General features: G+C 39.1%; 1 protein-coding gene across 4 annotated transcripts in view; it reads right to left on the bottom strand.

Moving 5' to 3' along the window:
* C7H12orf4 (chromosome 7 C12orf4 homolog) overlaps positions 1-19,529 on the bottom strand; it is a 40,790-nt gene extending 21,261 nt beyond the window's left edge. The window contains exons 1-9 of one of the 4 annotated variants that reach the window (XM_047787790.1): positions 19,452-19,502; positions 18,589-18,636; positions 16,037-16,239; positions 14,593-14,738; positions 9,777-9,958; positions 5,742-5,841; positions 5,524-5,645; positions 1,420-1,526; positions 586-783 (exon numbers count right to left, since the gene is read on the bottom strand). In XM_047787790.1, the coding sequence (XP_047643746.1) occupies positions 586-783; positions 1,420-1,526; positions 5,524-5,645; positions 5,742-5,841; positions 9,777-9,958; positions 14,593-14,738; positions 16,037-16,239; positions 18,589-18,605 (1,075 nt within the window). In that variant the 5' untranslated portion in view covers positions 18,606-18,636; positions 19,452-19,502. Of the gene's footprint in view, positions 1-585; positions 784-1,419; positions 1,527-5,523; positions 5,646-5,741; positions 5,842-9,776; positions 9,959-14,592; positions 14,739-16,036; positions 16,240-18,588; positions 18,944-19,451 lie in introns of those variants that run through there. The other 3 variants (XM_047787792.1, XM_047787791.1, XM_047787789.1) reach the window with 3 other exon arrangements.
* Between the last annotated feature and the right edge of the window lie 22 nt (positions 19,530-19,551).

Genomic DNA, 19,551 nt, shown 5'->3' with positions numbered 1-19,551 from the left:
GGGTTTGGTCCCTGCCCTTGCTCAGTGGGTTAACGATCCGGCATTGCCGTGAGCTGTGGTGTAGGTTGCAGACGCAGCTCGGATCCTGCGTTGCTGTGGCTCTGGCATAGGCCGGTGGCTACAGCTCCGATTTGACCCCTAGCCTGGGAACCTCCATATGCCGTGGGAGCGGCCCAAAGAAATGACAAAAAAAAAAAAAAAAAGAAATAGATTATTTTTAAAAAACAAAGAAAGAAGGGAAAAATGGATGACCTAAAATTCAGTGAGTCAGGATCTGCTTCTAAACTGAAAAAAGCATTTATAACTTGATTATTCTTTTGTTATACCTTGAAACAAGGATCTGTAAGAGTATTATCTACAATATGGTAGAATTTTAAGAAAAATTAAACATCTCGAAGCACCCTATGCATGCTAAAGTAGGACACAAATCAAAAACGGCTATGGCTGGGTATGTATGCTGTTTGGTCTACTTGCATACTGGGGTAACTAAAGCTCTTTTGAAGTTTTTCCATAATTCCTTTCTTTCTAGAATGGCATTAAATGGAGAGGTTTAATTGAATAAATATGCATCATGTCAACTCTCACCTCTTTTAATACCACTATATGAATTGATTCGATTATCAACCAGCAACACCAGGCCACAGAGGGACGTGGAATAAAGTGACAGTGCTGTCTGGAGTCGGTGGAGCTTCACGCCACTTCGGTGGTTCCTCCTGTGCTTACAGAAATCCAGCATATCTGCTCTCAGCAGCCTCAGATTATGCATGGTCTTCAACTGGGCTCCTAGGGGGTAGGCAACAGTCCCAGAAAGATACTTAGACAGCTACAAAAAGCCAGGAGAACAGGATGCAAATCTCAATGGCAAGAATCCAGAGAAATCTGTGCTACAAAGAACTTAAAATGGGCGTTACGGTTTTCTATTTCAATAATTATTAATATTTCATCTTTCTCTTTGTGAAAAATAACATGAATAAAAACAGAAAACTTATAGCCAACAAACTATAGGCTTTCTTGAAGCAGAACATAATTTTTAATAAAAAGAACCTGGGTTTACTCTACTCATATGCTACAGATTTTTCTCTTACGACATTAAAAAAAGTTGCACAGGGAGTTCCCGTCGTGGCGCAGTGGTTAACGAATCCAACTAGGAACCATGAGGTTGCGGGTTCGGTCCCTGCCCTTGCTCAGTGGGTTAATGATCTGGCGTTGCCATGAGCTGTGGTGTAGATTGCAGACGTGGCTCGGATCCCACGTTGCTGTGGCTCTGGCGTAGGCTGGTGGCTACAGCTCTGATTCGACCCCTAGCCTGGGAACCTCCATATGCCTCGGGAGTGGCCCAAGAAATAGCTAAAAAAAGAAAAAAGAAAAAAAGTTGCACAGGTTACAATACATTATGACTGCAAAAATCAATACACTCACCTAAGTGAATGGTAAAACTTTCTTCCAACTTTCTCTGTTCCTCATAAATCCTTCCATTTGCTTCAGCAGATTCTCTGAACTGACTTGGTTGAACTTTAATTTCCTCACTGAAATGGAAAAAAATTACTGATATGCTTTTTTTAATGTCTGTCAATAACGTTTCTTAAAGGAAAGAATGCTTTATAGTCAAATAAGAGGAAACTAACAGCTGAAAGGAGCACTTAATTTATTCCTAAGCTTATCCTTAATCCACGGGGATAAGTAGGATCGTAGCACTCACAGGTTCTAAAATCCCCACTTATTCATCCATTTCTTTGGCTATTTCTTTCAGTAAGTAATGGATATTAATTTTTTTTAGTTATTACAATATCAATTCATATGTCATCATTTAATATTTCTTAGTAGCCTAAGAGAATGATTAAATGAAGTGACTAATATTACTTTAAAATGACATATTTTTAAAAATATATCTGAAGTTCCTGTCATGGCTCAGTGGAAATAAACCTGACTAGTACCCATGAAGACACAGGTTCAATCCCTGGCCTCACTCAGTGGGTTAAGGATCTGGCGTTGCCGTGAGCTGTGGTGTAGGTTGCAGACACGGCTCGGATCTGGCATTGCTGTGGCTGCGGTGTAGGCCGGCGGCTACAGCTCCATTTTGACCTCTAGCCTGGGAACCTCTATATGCTGCAGGTGGTGTGGCCCTAAAAAGACCAAAGGAAAAAAAAGGATATATATATCTATATATCTATATATCTATAGATATATATATATATATATCCTATGTCAAACTTAGTACTGGTGAAAAAATTAGAAAATCAACGAAGTAATTGGAATGAAAATGAAAAAGTCAAAGGAATAATAAAGGTGAAGTTGATTTCGACAGCCATATTCTCTCCCTTTTGTACCATTTCCTATTTTTTCACTGCCTACATTCTCCCATTAAAGGGCTTCTCTCCTTGCTCCATTCTGCCCCTGTACTTCCTGAGAAGGTTTCCATGGAAGACCCAGAACTGTACGACTGTCTAATCCAATTTCATGGTATGCTGAAGATAAGTCTGTAATAATCATCCATTCCCCTGACTACATTTTGGGGGTAAATCCAAACAGTCTCATTAGAGTCACTGATTGACTTCATTAGTAAATACGGCAAATTTAAACCTAAAAATTCATTTAAATACATATTAATAAAATGCTTTCATCTTAGGATACAGAAAGCTACTAGAGAATGTTGTTCCCATTCTAATAACAAGAAAAAAACAAAACCTATAAGATCACAACTTTTCTGGAGCTCATCAGAGATCTGTGGTAACAAGGTAACCAAGAAACTAAATTCTAAAGTGTGACATGCCCCTCCCGTCGCCACACAGACGGTTTTCAGATTTGGCAAAGCAGGGTAGAAATGAGTTGCAGTAATGTGAGAGGGTAAGAAGAAATCAGCTAAAATTTTAACAAATTCCTTTTTTTTTTTTGCTTTTTTTTAGGCCTGCACATGCGGCATATGGAAGGTCCTAGGCTAGGGGTCAAATCAGACCTGTAGCTGCCAACCTATGCCACAGCCACAGCGATGCCAGATCCAAGCCACATCTGCATCCTGCTCCACAGCTCATGGCAATGCCGGATACTTAACCCACTGAGCGAGGCCAGGGATCAAACCTGCTTCCTCACAGATACTAGTTGGGTTCGTTACCACTGAGCCACATCATGAACTCCAAATTTTAACAAATTCCTAAGCGTGGGCTAGCATGTAAATGTAGAAGGGCCATGAACTCCAGGGAAAGACTCCAGTGAAGTCTTTCTCACTGGCCTCCACCAAGGTGCTTAAGAAAACACTGGGGCAGGGCAGGAGAAGAGAAGAGCCCACTCAGTGCCACAAGTAGAAATGCTAAGGAAGCCCAAAGCCCACCACTCGGATCTGCAAGGCTTGCAGAAGACTGAAGCTGGACAAAGACCACAGAGACCTGTCTCCCACCTCCACCTATGAATCTGGCACCAGGTAACAAACACTGTCAATTGCTGGGGTGGGGGTGGAGGAGGAGGCGGAGCAAACCATGCACAGGGGCCTCCAGCTGCAGTGCAGGGCTGCAAAGACAGCTGAGGGTGGAGCAGAAAGACAGAGAACAATCTGGACCCTAAAGCCCCACTCTAAACACAAAGTGGCAGCAGCATAGTGCTGCAGAAAATGAAGCCTGTGGTATACTGAAGAACAGAAGCCAAACAGCTCAGCTGCTGCTTAGATCTGCATGACCTTCACATTAACAGCCTGTTTGTTTCTGGGTATGGGCACTACCTACCTCGGTCTCTTCTCTAACATACAAAATAGGCAGCATTCAGTTTAAAGAGAGAGAGAGTACAAACACACACCAGCAAGCAAGACCCCAAAAGCAAGCAAAAAGAAAAAAGAAAAAATCAATAAATAACCTACTGTCAAGAGATAAAGCAATCAACAGAAACAGACTTAGAGATGACCCAGATATTGGGACTAAAAGAAAGGGACTTTCAAATGACTATGATTAACATGCTAAAAGATCTAGTGTAAAAACAACACACAAGGACAGGACAGATAAGGAATTTGAGCAAAGAGAGAAAGCAGTAGAAATAAAACATGGTATCAGATTGATAACAGAGACATCAATTCCTTTGCCAGGTTTGTCAGCAGACCACCAACACATTTTATGATACCACCATTACCCTGAGGCCAAAACTAAATGAAGATGTAAGAAAAAATAAGGCTACAGACCAACATACATATATGTGGGTATATTTGTTTCTTATTTTATGTGGATATATTTTACCCATATTTACATGTAATATATAAGAAATCATGCCTTAGTGTGTAGAAGTTTGAACTATAAAACTTCTAGGAGAAAATCTTTGTGATCCTGGATTAGGCAATGATATCTTAGATAAGACAAGCTGTTTTAAAAATTGGTAAAGTGCACTTGAGATGAAAAACTTTGTTCTTCTAAAGACACTATTAATAGGAAAATGAAGAGACAAACCACAAGAGAAAATATTTGTAAAACACCTATCTGATGATGGACTTGTATCCAGAATATATGTGTTCATCACTATTTTCATCTGAATGAGCAGTACAGTCAAATATGTTAATGTCCAGGATGTTTCTAATTACAAAAAAATTGCTTAAATATTCCTAAAGTGTTGTCTTGGGGAAAATAACAACACAAATGAAAGATTACAGTAAAAGGTGATATAGACAGTATCAGATAAATAGTTGAGTGATAATCCATCTGTCTCTTTGTACATCTATCCCATAAATATTTATTTATGTACCTGTGTCAAGATGTAGACACTTGGCAAAGATCTGGGTATACAACAGTAGAAAAAAATCAATATGGTTTTTGTCTTCAAGGCAGGAAGAATGGGGGAGACCAACATACAAATAACACACTAATTCTAAATGTTTCTAGCAGACACAAGAAAGTGCTGGAAATAGGACTATCATACTGTACCAAATATATTTCCATTTGAATATACTTTAGCATTTGAAAGAAGAAAGAAAAATTCAAAGATACGAGGACACAGCCAGGAAGTAACAGGTACTGTCAAGCTCTGGGGCAATATATGAAACACAATGTATATAGGCCATAAGGTACTACACGAATTATGAAGTACGCAAAGTCCTCTATACTATTTTATACCTCATTCATCTATTACTGCACGTATCATTCTGTACGGTATTGATTTATTTACAGGTCCATCTCTCTAAAATATAAGCTCCACATGGGCAGTTATCGTTTTGGTTTTTCTTAGAGAGTGTTTACTGTTCTGAAAGGAAACCAACTTAAAGAAACAAGAGATAGTATTTGGTACCTAGGTATACATACCCACAAGATTTATAAGGCCAAGTTCTGGGGGCAAGTCATCATTGTACACCAACCAATTACCCCACTCTCCCCACCACCAAAAAATCCACATAAAGTCCATATAAGGAAAGGTGTTAGAAGAAGTATATATACGATTACCTTGAATTTTCACTGGTAACATCAAAATGTCTACAACTAAAAGGTCCAATTTTACAATAAATACAAACTATTACTGACAATGACCCTTCATCTGATAAGAACTATATCTGATTAATACCTGAGGGAGCTGTTATTGGGGTTTTTTAGGTCCTGATGAAGTTTTATCACCCATTCCTGATACTCTTGCTTTTGAATGGCAGTGGATTGTTTTAGTTCATTGGACCATTTATTTTCTAAGTCCTAAAAAGAGAGAGTACATCCTCTAGGTTATTTTTTTTTTTTTACAGAAATAAGTAAGTAAAAAAAATAATCTAAAAGTCATTGTATTTCACTTACTTGCTGGGACTCGAAATGTTGAGCTGCCAATGAATTTACATCTTGATCTGTCAGTGATTTTCCCAACTCCTGCATCACTTTTTCCATTTCAATACCTTGTCTAAAACATAAATAGGCGATCAGTTATATTCATTAAATTTTAGGGTATACAACCACTTTGGATTCATTAACAACCTCTACAAAGTGAAAAGAAAATTTTTATCTTATAGGAGTATGTCCAGGTATGGCAACTATAATATCTGGAAAGCACTTTAAAGCCTTGGAAATGGAGATGTGGAAACGATGATAATGTTATATAGTACCAATGACGTCATCTGTGCTGCTAAATGTGAATCCAAATTTAGTGCATAAATGAAAGCATTCAAAATCTAGCTGCTCTTTCAATTTCCATGGCTAAGAGTTAAAAGTCCAGACCCCTTTTCATCTGCAGATTTTTCACTAAGAAGACTCTGCAATTCCAGATTAAACACAATTCCTATTTATTTGATCATGAGTTAAAGTGACTTCAACTTTTGAAAGGTACTTTATATTATAACCAGAAGCTGCCAGTTAGGTCCTAAGAATCAAACTGGTATTAACTCACAAAGTTCCCTTTATAGAGGAATGTGAACTACATTCTGAAGATATGTTTTAGTCTTATCTTCATTTATCCATATAATGTGCAGAAATTAAAAATGGTTTTCAGAGTTCTCTAATGGCTCAGCAGTTAAGGATCCAGTGTTGTCACTACTGTGGCTCAGGTTGCTGCTGTGGCACAGGTTCTATCCCTGGCACAGGAACTTCCAAATGACTCAGACACAGCCAAAAAAAAAAAAAAAGTTTTCCCTACAGGAAACACTAATCAATATAACGGTTATTTATGGGGGAAATGATAGCGACTTCTGAATGGGCAGAGGGGAGCCTTCTGCAGGGTTAGAATCATCTATTTCTTGATCTGGGTGATGAGGACATGCTTACTTTATGAAAATTTATTGAGCTGCATATCTACAGTTTATTGGTTTTTTTCTGTATTACATTATATTCTAATAAACAAGACCATTAAAAATTATCTTCTGGAGTTCCAGCTGTGGTGCAGTGGAAATGAACCCAACCAGGAACCATGAGGTTGTGGGCTCGATCCCTGGCTTTGCTCAGTGGGTTAAGGATCCAGCATTGCCATGAGCTGTGGTGTATGTTGCAGACGAGGCTCGGATCCCACGTTGCTGTGGCTCTGGTGTAGGCTGGAGGCTACAGCTTGACTGGACCCCTAGCCTGGGAACCTCCATATGTTGCAGGTGAGGCCCTAAAAAGACAAAAAAAAAAATTATCAACAAACATACAAACATATTTTTAAAAGTTTGTTCTAAAACATATTTAAAACAAACTTGGAAAGACTGGAACACAGGCATGAACTACAAGGATATTACTATCATTCTAGCCAGTTTAAGTAAACTGCTCTTAAAAGAGAATTTATACTTATTTATAACTGATTAAGATATTATATGTATATGATAAATGAAACTCATTCACATGCTATATATTTATGTATTTCTATGTATACTTCCTAGTATTAAATATTCAGTACTATTTAATCCCCACTGAATTCTAATGAAAGTGACCCCATTAACTTTCTAATAACTACTAGAGATCAGGTGAGATTATGGTGCCAATAGGCTTTTTATTTACTTAACACAGAAACAGCTGCTAAGCATTTATAAATACAAACTTTGATACAAATATATTAATCTTACATGACACATGTTCCCTCTAGTGGATAAAAACTATCATTGCCATTTTGAGGTTTCAAAGAAATAGCCTGAATCTGGTTTGCTAAAAGAAGCAAATTTCCAGTGAGGGGGGAAGACAAGTAGATAACAATTCCACAAATAAAATTTCATTAACATATTATACCCTAAATGTGTTAGAAATATAAATAGCTAATGATACAGTTAATTGTACAATATATATTTTCTATGATTCAGACCAAAGGAAATTTTATTTTTTTCTTTTTTGGCAGCCCCATGGCATATGGAGCTTCTGGGCCAGGGGTCAGATCTAAGCCACAGTTGCAACCTAAGCCACAGCTGTGGCAACACTGAATCCTTAATCCACTGTGCCAGGCTGGGGATCGAACCTGTGTCCCAGTGCTCCCAAGACTCCACTGATCCCATTGCGACACAGTGAAAACCCCAAGAAAGTTTATTTTAGATGAAACACCATTTATGGGCTCAGTATGTCTGGCATAACAATTCTGACAACCTAGATATCATCTTGAAGACACTTAGGAAAAAGGGTCATTGTAATTACATAATATTGTACTGAGAAAAATTCTTTTAAAGATGTAAAATAGAATTAAAATAAGAGAGAAATGAGAAAATGCACCCCCTCTGCTCATAAATTAGCTAAATGAATTAAGCACCAAAATTCTGGATGAACTTCCAATGAATTCCAACTTACCATTAATTACACTGTTGACCTTTGCAATAAATCTTACCTACCTTTTTTAGGGTAGTACATAGCTTATTTTTATTTTTTAAGCTAATAGTTTAGACGTGCAAAAAATGAACTATAGAACTGTTCTTAAAATAAATGTATTCAAATATTGTTTGTATGTTTAGAGGGGGGGAAAAAAGCAAAGCCCCATGAAGAAGTCCAGCCAAAGGACACTTCAAAAACTAACATAAATCAAAACGAACCCCTGCTAAAAATCTTCCCCAAGATAGAAAAAAAAATGTATAAAGTATGAGTAAATACAGACTGTTAATTAGTTAATTCAGCTTCCCAAAAGCTGAAGAGTCATATGGAATGAGAATCTTCTTTCAATTTTGAAAAAAAGAAAGGACAATTATAGAATATTGATGGTCAGAACTGAAACTTTCTGGGAGGTGTAGGCAGCAGGCAGCAAAGTGGGCCACAGTTCAGAGCAGCTCAGCAGCTGAATGAAAGTAGGATGGATGGCTACTGACATGCACCTCAGATAGCCAAGCTGGGAATTTTTTTCAGTACATCTAAATAGGCAGAATGAGCCTAGTCCCAGAAAACCTGAGATCCAAGAACAGATTCAGAAAGAGATGAAGATTATATTATTTGAAGCCCTGGTAGGAAAAAAATAAATGAAGCAAATGAAGTTCAAAAAAAGGCAATTAATTAGGATAAGGTAATATACACATGTATTAAAAAATCTGTATTTAGTATGTAGTCATATTTAAAATATGTATATAGTATTATTAGCTACATAATAAAGAACTAGAAGAAAATCAACTTATTTGCCTCAGTTTCCTCATCTGTAAAATGGGGATAATACTAGCAGGATTGTGGTAAGGATCAGTGAGGCAGGACATCCATTATGGACTGCATGCTTGTGTCCCTCCAGAACTCATATGTTGAAACCCTAACCCTCAGTGTAATGGTATCTGGAGCTGGGGCCTTTGGGAGGTCATGAGCCTTAGGTGAGCTCAGGAGGTTGGAGCTCCTGATGGGATTAGTGGCCAGAAGAAGAGACGCTACAGCTCTCTGTCTCTGAGAGACCTGCCAGGAGCCTACGCTAAGGGAAGGCGGTATGAGCAATGTCATGCAGGCACTGTCTACAAGCTGAGTGGTGGGCCCTCACCAGACACTGTGTCTGCTGACACCTTGATCTTGGACTCCCCAGCCTCCAGACTATGAGAAATCAATTTCTGTTGTTTAAGCCACCCAGTCTGTTGCACTTTTATTATAGCAGCCTGAACTAAGACAGCAGCAAGCACTCTGCACAGTGCCCAGGACAAAGCAAACCCTCAACAGAAGTAAGCGACTCCTCTTATGGAACTAAGAATAGATGAAGCCAGCATAATTTGTTTAGGTAAATCACTTGAGAAGTTCTAGAAACCTATGAGGACCTCACGTTCCCAGTTGAAATGACAGATTTAAACACACAAGAAAATTAATGTCTAGTGTAAAGATTCTTTTCTATTTTATTCTTCAATTTTATAAAAAAGAGAGAACACGCTGATCTGCAACCTATCGTGATTTGACTACATAACATTTAACTATGATAACGCAAGAACTTTGAAATACCTCTCTCGCAATTTTTTCAGCTCCACATCTCTTTCGCCAATCAGTTCTGAGATACTAACAAAGTAATTGTGTTCCAAATTTAGGAGGGTTTCAGAGGCGGGAGAATGGATTAGGTCGTGGTACACATCTGCAAAATCTTCATCCCAGCTGGGCTCTTCTGGCCTCGCGTGCTCTAATGTGGTCTATGAGATGAGACATAGAGATTCTTAGATCCCAATGCGGTATTCTTAGTTAACACACCAGCAGGAAGTACGTATGTTATAATTCCATTCCTATGCAAGGACACGAAGCGCCTCTATGTATACACGTTATACAGGTTACACAGAGTTACGTGAGTATACAAAAAAATAGGGGATGATGTAAACTACGTTGTTAATGTGGGTTACCTGGAGGCTGGGATATGAGGGGGGTGTTAATGTGTAGCAAGGATTAGGAAGTGTCCACAAATAAACAAACAAACAAACCAACAAAACCAGGGTGGTAAGTAAGCTCAGGTCCCATTTCTGTAGAACATATTCACACTTGAAGAGATGACCAACAAAACGCTATTTGGGGCTATTCAGCAGAGCGCGATTTCTGATGCCTTTTACTTTATATTCTAACGTACTGCATAACAGAATATCTTGCATATATTAATTATATAATCAGAAAAAAAGCCTTTCATTATTAAAAATATATTGCTAAGAAAAGGTCTTTAGGCTACGTATTTACAGAATGATGTTATTTACGCAATAACAGTGACCCTGAAAACCCTATTCGTGTATAGAAATTTATATCAAGATGTACGTGTGCAACTTTCTTCCTTTGAACTTTGCAAGTATCTTTTTCTTTATAAAAATATAAGCATGTTTTTAAGTATATGAAAACAGTAGCTATCAAAATGGTAACAGGGCTGAATGAATAAACGTTGATGAACAAGAAAAAGAGAACCATGCGGAGAGGCGGACTAGAGATTCCCTGAGCACACACACAAATACACTGAGGGGGACAGATGCCTGTCCCCATTACGTGTGCTGTGCCAACACACCAGACACACACAGTGCTCTACCCGGGAGGAAACTGACATGCTGAGAAGGCCTCTGCCAAAGGTTATACAATTTACTGGCAAAAGTGGAAATAACACTGGAATTCCTGCTGTGGCGCAGTGGAAACGAATCCAACTTGGAACCATGAGGTTGCGGATTCGATCCCTGGCCTTGCTCAGTGGGTTAAGGATCCAATATTGCCATGAGCTGTGGTGTAGGGTGCAGATGTGACTCGGATGCCACACTGCTGTGGCTGGGGCTTAGCTATGGCTCCAATTCAACTCCTAGCCTGGGAACCTCCATATACTGAGGGTGCAGCCCGAAAAAGCAAAAACAAAAACAAGCTACTGGAGTTCCAGAATCCTGGCACTGCTACAAGGCTGATTTCTACGTAACAAGAGGTGCTATGTCTCAACTAAATTTGCATAGGCTAAGAACAAGTACTTGCTCAAGTAATGCTTATTGATTAATTCACTATATATCTGCACTCTGGTGATTAAATGAATTATAAAATAATACAAGAGTTTATTATTCTGTCACATTGATATTATTGTTATTATTACTATTGTTATGGTCATGAATTTGGAGAATAATCAAATTCCTATTTTTAAAATGTCTAAGACACAAAAGAGTAAGTAAATCCATAAAGTCAGTAAATATGGTCAATATTTTTTATGGTAAGATTAACAAACAAGCCTTTCTGGAGGTAATACTTGGGAAGTTTTCTCTTTGGTCACCCAACCTCTGGGATGAGGAGGTTCTGCCCAAGAGGAGGGACTGTCTTCTTCAGGAGCATTGCCTGGACCACTGTCTTCCCCGACCTCTCTACACCCTCCCATAGTATTTACCCGGATCCTAACACTGCCTGCGCGGCACAACAATGGTCTGGGCATCTGTCCCTTCCTATTAGACTGTAAACTCCAGGAAGGCAAAGGCTTACCCTCAGCTGAATACCCAACCCATTTCAGAGGTACAAAAAATATTGGGTGAATAAATTAAGTAGAATTATTCTTTAAACACATCGTAACAGCTTTATTCCTTTTATCAGCAGAAAGATGATGTTTATTTAAATTGTAATTATCACAAACATTTTTTAAAAATTTTTTTTTAAGCCTGCACCCGTGGCACATGGAAGTTCCCAGGCTAGGAGTCAAATCAGAGCTGCAGCTGCCGGTCTACGCCACAGCCACAGCAAGGCGGGATCCTAGCCGCTTCTGCAACTTACACCACAGCTCACGGCAAGAGAAGATCCCTGACCCACTGAATGAGGCCAGAGCTCGAACCCACATCTTCATGGATATTAGACAGATTCGTTTCCACTGCACCACAATGGGAACTGCTCACAAATATTATTTTAAACTCAGTTTTTAACATTTAAAATAATATGTGTAAATAGATGGACTACTACTCAGCCATAAAAAAGAACAAAATAATGCCATTTGCAGCAACATGGATGCAACTAGAGATTCTCATGCTAAGTGAAGTAAGTTAGAAAGAGAAAGACAAATACCATACGATATCACTTGTGTGTGGAATCTAAAATATGACACAAATGAACCTATCTACAAAAGAGAAACAGACTCCAAACAGAGAGCAGACTTGTGGCTGCCAAGAGGGAGGGGGAGGGAGTGGGATGGACGGGGAGTTTGGAGTCAGTAGATGCAAACTTTTACATTTAGAATGGATAAGCAATAAGGTCCTACATATAGCACAGGGAACTATATCCAATCTTTGGAACAGAACATGTAGGAAGATAATATGAGAAAGGGAACATATATATACATGTATGACAGGGTCACTTTGCTATACAGCAGAAATCGGCACAACATTATAAATAAACTATACTCTAATAAAACATTTTTAAAAATAATATGTGTAAATAGAATCATTTTGTAAATAAGCTAGGAAACCTTACTGGATATGGAGTAAACTGCTTTGAATAACAAATATGACCACATAAGATTGATTTCTTTCAAATTCCTAGATTGAATTTACTTAAAGTGGCATGTAATTCACTCATTACAGCTTGCAATTACTGAATCTGTTTACATAGTTCTGTATCTTGCTTCCTAACTAAAATGTCAATTTCATTTTGTGCCTGTCACAAATACAGTACCTGGCATACAGGAGACTCTCAACATTGCGTATCTCCTCAATTCTGATGTACATTTTTTCACATGACAGCTTTCAGAAATGAGGATGCACTGTATACTTGATGGTATGTTGGCATTCTACCACAGTTTAATTGGGATGGTGTTCTTTCTTAGCATGAAAAAACCTGGTGTGTTATAATTAATGGCCTCTTACACTTTATGAAATGAAGTATATTCTTTAAAAGGAAAAATGAGGACAATTTTAATTACATAACGACAGTGAAGTGAGGTGAGAGGACAAGAGTTTAAAATGAACTACAGGGAGTTCCTGTCATGGCGCAGTGGAAACAATCTGACTTTGAACCATGAGGTTGCAAGTTTGATCCCTGGTCTCGCTCACTGGGTTAAGGATCCGGTGTTGCCGTGAGCTGTTGTTTAGGTCACAGATGCAGCTCTGATCTGGCGTTGCTGTGGCTCTGGCATAGGCTGGTGGCTACAGCTCCAATTTGATCCCAGCCTGGGAACCTCCATATGCCTCGGGTGTGGCCCTAAAAAGACAAAAAGATAAATCCATAAATAAAATAAAATGAACTACTACTGCTAGTTTACAGTTGCCAGATAAAATACAGGACACTCAGTTAAACTAGAATTTCAGATAAACAAGGAGTAATTTTTTAGTGTGAAATATACTAAAAAATTATTCCTTGTTTATCTAAAATTCCAATTTAAATAGATGTCCTATATTTTTAATGATTAAATCTGGCAATCCTATCCTGAGCAGAGATATAAAAGTAGTCTCTCATTTTACAAGAGTATTACATAAAGGGAGTTCCCTTTGGGGCTCAGTGGTAATGAACTGACTAGCATCCATGAGGATGCAGGTTTAATCCCTGGCCTTGCTCAGTGGGTTAAGGATCTGGCATTGCCAAAAGCTGCGGTGTAGGCTGCAAACACGGCTCAGATCCTGAGTCGCTATGGCTGTGGTATAGGCCAACAGCTGCAGCTCTAAATCAACCCCTAGCCTGGGAACCTCCATATGTCGCAGGTGTGCCCCCTCCTCAAAAAGAGTATTACATAAAGTATTGTGTCCTATGTGCTCACCCTGATAATTGGGAGCACACAAGCATCGGTATATACCACATACAATGGAATACATTTTTGCGCATAAAGAAAAAGGGGTTCTACTACTGTTTCAGTATTACCTTAGCAATTACAAAATCCTCAATCATTATACTTCAAAAAACAAACAAACAAACAAACACACTCACAGAAAAAGAGATTAGATTCTTGGTTATCAGCAGCTAGGGAAGGGGGGGGAGGGGAAACTTGATGAAGGCCGTGAAAAGATACAAACTTTCAGGTACAACAAGTACTGGGTACATCATGTACAACATAATAAATATAATTCACACTGCTGTAAGGTATACAGTAAAGTCATTAGGAGAGTAAATCCTAAGCATTCTCAGTACAAGAAAAAAAATGTTTTCCTACTTCGTCAGTATTTTATCTCTATGAGATGATGGATGATCATTAAATTTGTGATAATCACTTCTTGATGTATGTTAATCAAATTACTGTGCTATATACCTTAAACTTACACAATGCTACATGTCAACTGCATCTCAATAAAACTGGAAGAAAAAGAATCCTCATCAAAATCCAGAATAGCCCTAAAATTTACAATCTGATCTATCTCACCTCCGTATAAGCTTTGGCCCATGTAGTTGCCAGCTGATGTAAATCCACTTCCCCAGACTTCACGGCTTCCAGAGCTGCTTCAGCATCTCGGTCATAATCTCTGAGGGATTCTTCTTCTATAAACTGGCTCAGAGCTTCTTTTAAGTCTGTCACAGGGACAATGAATACCATTATCAGCAGACATAAATAGGGAACATTCCATCTACTAAGCATTCCAATGTGAGCCTTCATTTTACCAAGTTTATACCCTTAATAGAATGTCTAGCTAAATTAAAATATGCCTGGAGGATCATCTAACTAAACTCACAATTACTTTTCTCTACAATTATAGGTCAAAATTCTTAACTCTCACATACAGCCCTAAGACTAATTAAAAATATTAATTTCTTAGGCCTGATTCATTTGAAACCGAGTAAGGAAAAGCACAAAAAGATCTACAGATTTAGAAGGTCTGAAGGTTTCCGTACTTAAATGAGTTTTCTATATAACTCTACGGGGTAAATATTGTGACATTCTTTAAATGTGAAAGAGAAATTGAGTAATTAGCATATTAAAAGTGACTGACTTCAGATGATCTACAACCCCAATTTTAAAAACACTATGTAAAGAGCCCTGGTAGAGAAACCAGGCTATCTGTGCTCTGGTCTTGGCCCTGTCATTACATCTGTAACTTTACACCAGAGGGTCTCAATCTTTGGTTCCCTGAAGGGCTTACTGAAATCGACAGTTGCCTGCTGCCCCCAGTTTCTGGCTCAGTAAGAATTGGGTGGAGCCCAAGAATTCACATGTCTAACAAGTTCCCAAGTGACACTGTAACTGCTGATCAGGGAACAATTTTTGAGAACCACTCCTTTCAGCAAATAACTTCATCTTTTAATGTACAGTTCCCTTATTTGTACAACGAGATTGTGCTAGGAAATTTCTACGCCAATCTTCTATGATCCAACCTAGTTCCAATTTAAAAATTTTCCCTCATCTGAAGACAGAACATAGACCTTTTAAAATGGCTTAATACAGATGACTTTATGGAATTCATTTAGGTAAGCAAAGATTATTGAAAGATTAATACTCCCTCTTCCAGGACAGCTCAGGGAATTGAGGACCAGATCATTAAAAGGGCAATACATTTAGTACCTAACAAGTGGTAACTGAAATGTCTTGTAAATCCATCTAACTACATTAAGAGGTTACAAGTTCTAATCTGGACTCTGTATTTTTCATCATGTTTAATTTTAATTTAATTTTTATACTAAAATGCCTAACAAACAACTACAAGGGATCTAGGAAAAAACACTCACTACAACAAAGGTCTGGGGAACCTCTTTTTCTTGAAAACTTTGGGGTTGTTTCCAATACATTTTAGGTTTATGCGTTCTAATATGAAACTTCTAATGACCAACTCCATAGGAAAATAATAAAGTGATATTTAAAAAAAAATCCTCACCTTTTTCTATAAAGCACGGTAAGTTGTGCAGCAGCATCAAACGTCCATGTAAATGACCGGCATTCTCTTGAACAGGAAATCTGAGGGGTACCCTCAGTTCGAAGCCCTGACTTCCCACTCTGAATTTATACACAAATTCCCTCTCTCTGTTGCAGAATCTTTCTCTGTTTTTCTTCATCTTCTTTTTCAGGACTTCTACAGAACTAACCAAAAAACTCAGTAGGTTATAAGGCCACCAAAAAACCCACAATGTTTCACTGTTGCTCTATCACTTCTAAGAAAATGTTCCCCCACTCAGCAACTTCATTTGTGTGACTCTGAGGCAATTATTCTAGTTTATCCCTGCATTTTCACCTTTGTGACAAAAACAAAGTGCTGCTTCTTCCTCTTTTTTTTTTTTTTGTCTTTTTGCCATTTCTTGGGCCGCTCCCGCGGCATATAGAGGTTCCCAGGCTAGGGGTCCAATCGGAGCTGTAGCCACTGGCCTACGCCAGAGCCACAGCAACGCGGGATCCGAGCCGAGTCTGCAACCTACACCACAGCTCACGGCAACGCCGGATCCTTAACCCACTGAGCAAGGGCAGGGATCAGGGCAGGGATCGAACCCGCAACTTCATGGTTCCTAGTTGGATTCGTTAACCACTGCGCCAGACGGGAACTCCTCTTCTTTTTTTTTTTTAATGAAGTTTCTTTTAAACTCCATTTAAGGAGTCTTTTGTGGCAAAGGATCTAGCATTGTCACTGCAGCGTCTTGGGTCACCACTCCTGGCCTAGAAAGTTCCACATGCTGAGGTTGCAGTCAAAAATAAATAAACTTTATTTAGGAAAAAATTATGCCCATAAAGTACTCAGCTTTCCCAGGCAGAGTTCTCAAGAATAGGTAAGGAACATGGAAAGAGTAGAGGACTCTTAGGAAGAGATGCATGGTGGCTGGATATAGTTCGTGAAATAGTTGGTAAATGCCAAGTCAAAGAAACAGACTGAGGACCAACAAGTTATCTTGAAGATCTTAGATGCTGTGGGTAGGAGATCTTATTGAGAGTGGAGGGAAGGGAGATGGTGCTGGAAAGATTTCCCTATGGGAAGAAGATACACAGAAACAGGGCAGCCCACAAGGCAAACTGGACAACTATTTGGAAAGAAGGAAATTTGGTCAAAGAGAATACATCAATTGAAGATTTATATATTAATCTCCTAACTGGACTCTTGTCTCTAATCATTTCCTGCATCAAATCAGTTCTAATGCTATTCTCTACACTGTAGTCATAGCAATCTGTGTGTGTGTGTTCATAACATAATTTTATTTTTTTAATTGTTTCCCCAATACAATTTTTTTTTCTACTGTACAGCATGGTGACCCAGTTACACACACATGTACACATTCTATTTTCTCACATTATCATGTTCCATGATAAGTGACTAGACATAGTTCCCAGCGCTACAGAGCGGGATCTCATTGCTAATCCATTCCAAAGGCAATAGCTTGCATCTATTAACCCTAAGCTCCCAATCCACCCCACTCCCTCCCCCCAACCTCCCGGCAACCACAAGTCTATTCTCCAAGTCCATGATTTTCTTTTCTGTGGAAAGGTTCATTTGTGCCATATATTAGATTACATATATAAGTGATATCATACAGTACTTGTCTTTCTCTTTCTGACTTACTTCACAGAACTAGAACAAACAATCCCAAAATTTATGTGGAACCACAAAAGACCCAGAATCGCCAAAGCAATTCTGAGGAACAAAAACCAAGCAGGAGGCATAAATCTACCAAACTTCAGGCAACATTACAAAGCCACAGTCATCAAGGCAGTGTGGTACTGGTACCAAAACAGACATACAAACCAATGGAACAGAATAGAGAACCCAGAAAGAAACCCAGACAACTACGGTCAGTTAATCTTTGACAAAGGAGGCAAGAACATTAAATGGGAAAAAGACAGTCTTTTCAGCAAGTATTGCTGGGAAACCTGGACAGCTGCATGCAAATCAATGAAACTAGAACACATCCTCATGGCTTGCACAAAAATAAACTCAAAATGGCTGAAAGACTTAAATATAAAACAAGACACCATCAAACTCCTGGAAGAGAACATAGGCAAAACATTCTCTGACATCAACCTTATGAATATTTTCTCAGGTTAGTTTCCCAAAGCAACAGAAATAAAAGCAAAAATAAACCAATGGGGGAGTTCCCGTGGTGGCGCAGTGGTTAACGAATCTGACTGGGAACCATGAGGTTGCAGGTTCGATCCCTGCCCTTGCTCAGTGGGTTAACAACCTGGCGTTGCCGTGAGCTGTGGTGTAGGTTGCAGATGCAGCTCGGATCCTGTGCTGCTGTGGCTCTGGCGTAGGCCAGAGGCTATAGCTGAGATTCGACCCCTAGCCTGGGAACCTTCATATGCTGCAGGAGCGGCCCAAGAAATGGCAAAAAGACAAAATAAATAAACAAATGGGACCTAATCAAACTGACAAACTTTTGCACAGCAAAGGAAACCAAAAAGAAAACAAAAAGACAACTTATATAGTAATCTTTTTAAAATGCCTACCAGAACATGTTGCTCATCTGCTTTAAACCCGTCTGTGACTCTCCATTGCTGTTAGGATACAATTCAAACTCCTTAACATAGTTTACTCTGCCTCTGCTTATACTCCAGACTCTTCTTTCAGCACCTGCACCTCCTCTTCTCAACACAAATTCACAGACTTTACTTTTCAACCTATACTGAAAATTTTTCAATACCGAACCTCTCTTGCCACTCCCTACCTTTCAGAACGCTTTTCCTATGCCTAGGGCACTCTTAATGCTCTTTTTCCCATGCCACGTCTCAGCATGGATAGGCCCCAGAAAGCCTTTTAACTTGTAGGACCGTCATTAGGCTTAACCAAATAATAAATACGAAGCATCTGACAAACATAAGATGACAAATAACTAGAAGCTAGTAAAAGTAATAAATAATAATAGAAAGAAGCTGTAAGAATATATCAGAGAAAAAACCCGAGCTGCTAACTGAACACACATGATGCAGGCAAAGGAACATCTTGCACGGAATTGAAGACTACGGAAATAACGGGTTCATAGTCTAATCTTGTTTAGGGTCAATATTTTCAGTAAACAAAAACCATTAATTATGGTTTCAACCGGTGCAACCTTTAGGCTTACTATGTTTCAACAAATTAATACTTTAGTTCCCTCTCCCTGATTTGTTATTATTAACAGAGCTGAAATCAAATGTGAGAAGGGCCGGACCAAACTCACTCCGCCAATAGAGTGGAGGTTCTGAGGTTTAAATAAGCCAGGAAAGGGAGGGCAGACTGCCTCGGCGAGAAGCCCCAGCCGAGGGAAGGGAACAGCCCCCCTCTTAGAGGGTTTCGGTTTTAAGTGCCTTCCTCGCTCCCGCCGCGGGCTCACCTCTCCTAGTCCTACAGGCCCCAGCGGTCCTCTCACTCCTCGCTGTCAATGAGCCTCGGCGCAGAATTGGTCAGCTGACTACAGCCTGATTTTTCACAGC

Source organism: Phacochoerus africanus, chromosome 7 (assembly GCF_016906955.1).
Source record: "Phacochoerus africanus isolate WHEZ1 chromosome 7, ROS_Pafr_v1, whole genome shotgun sequence".
NCBI lineage: Eukaryota > Metazoa > Chordata > Mammalia > Artiodactyla > Suidae > Phacochoerus > Phacochoerus africanus.
This window is presented reverse-complemented; position numbering and strand designations above follow the sequence as displayed.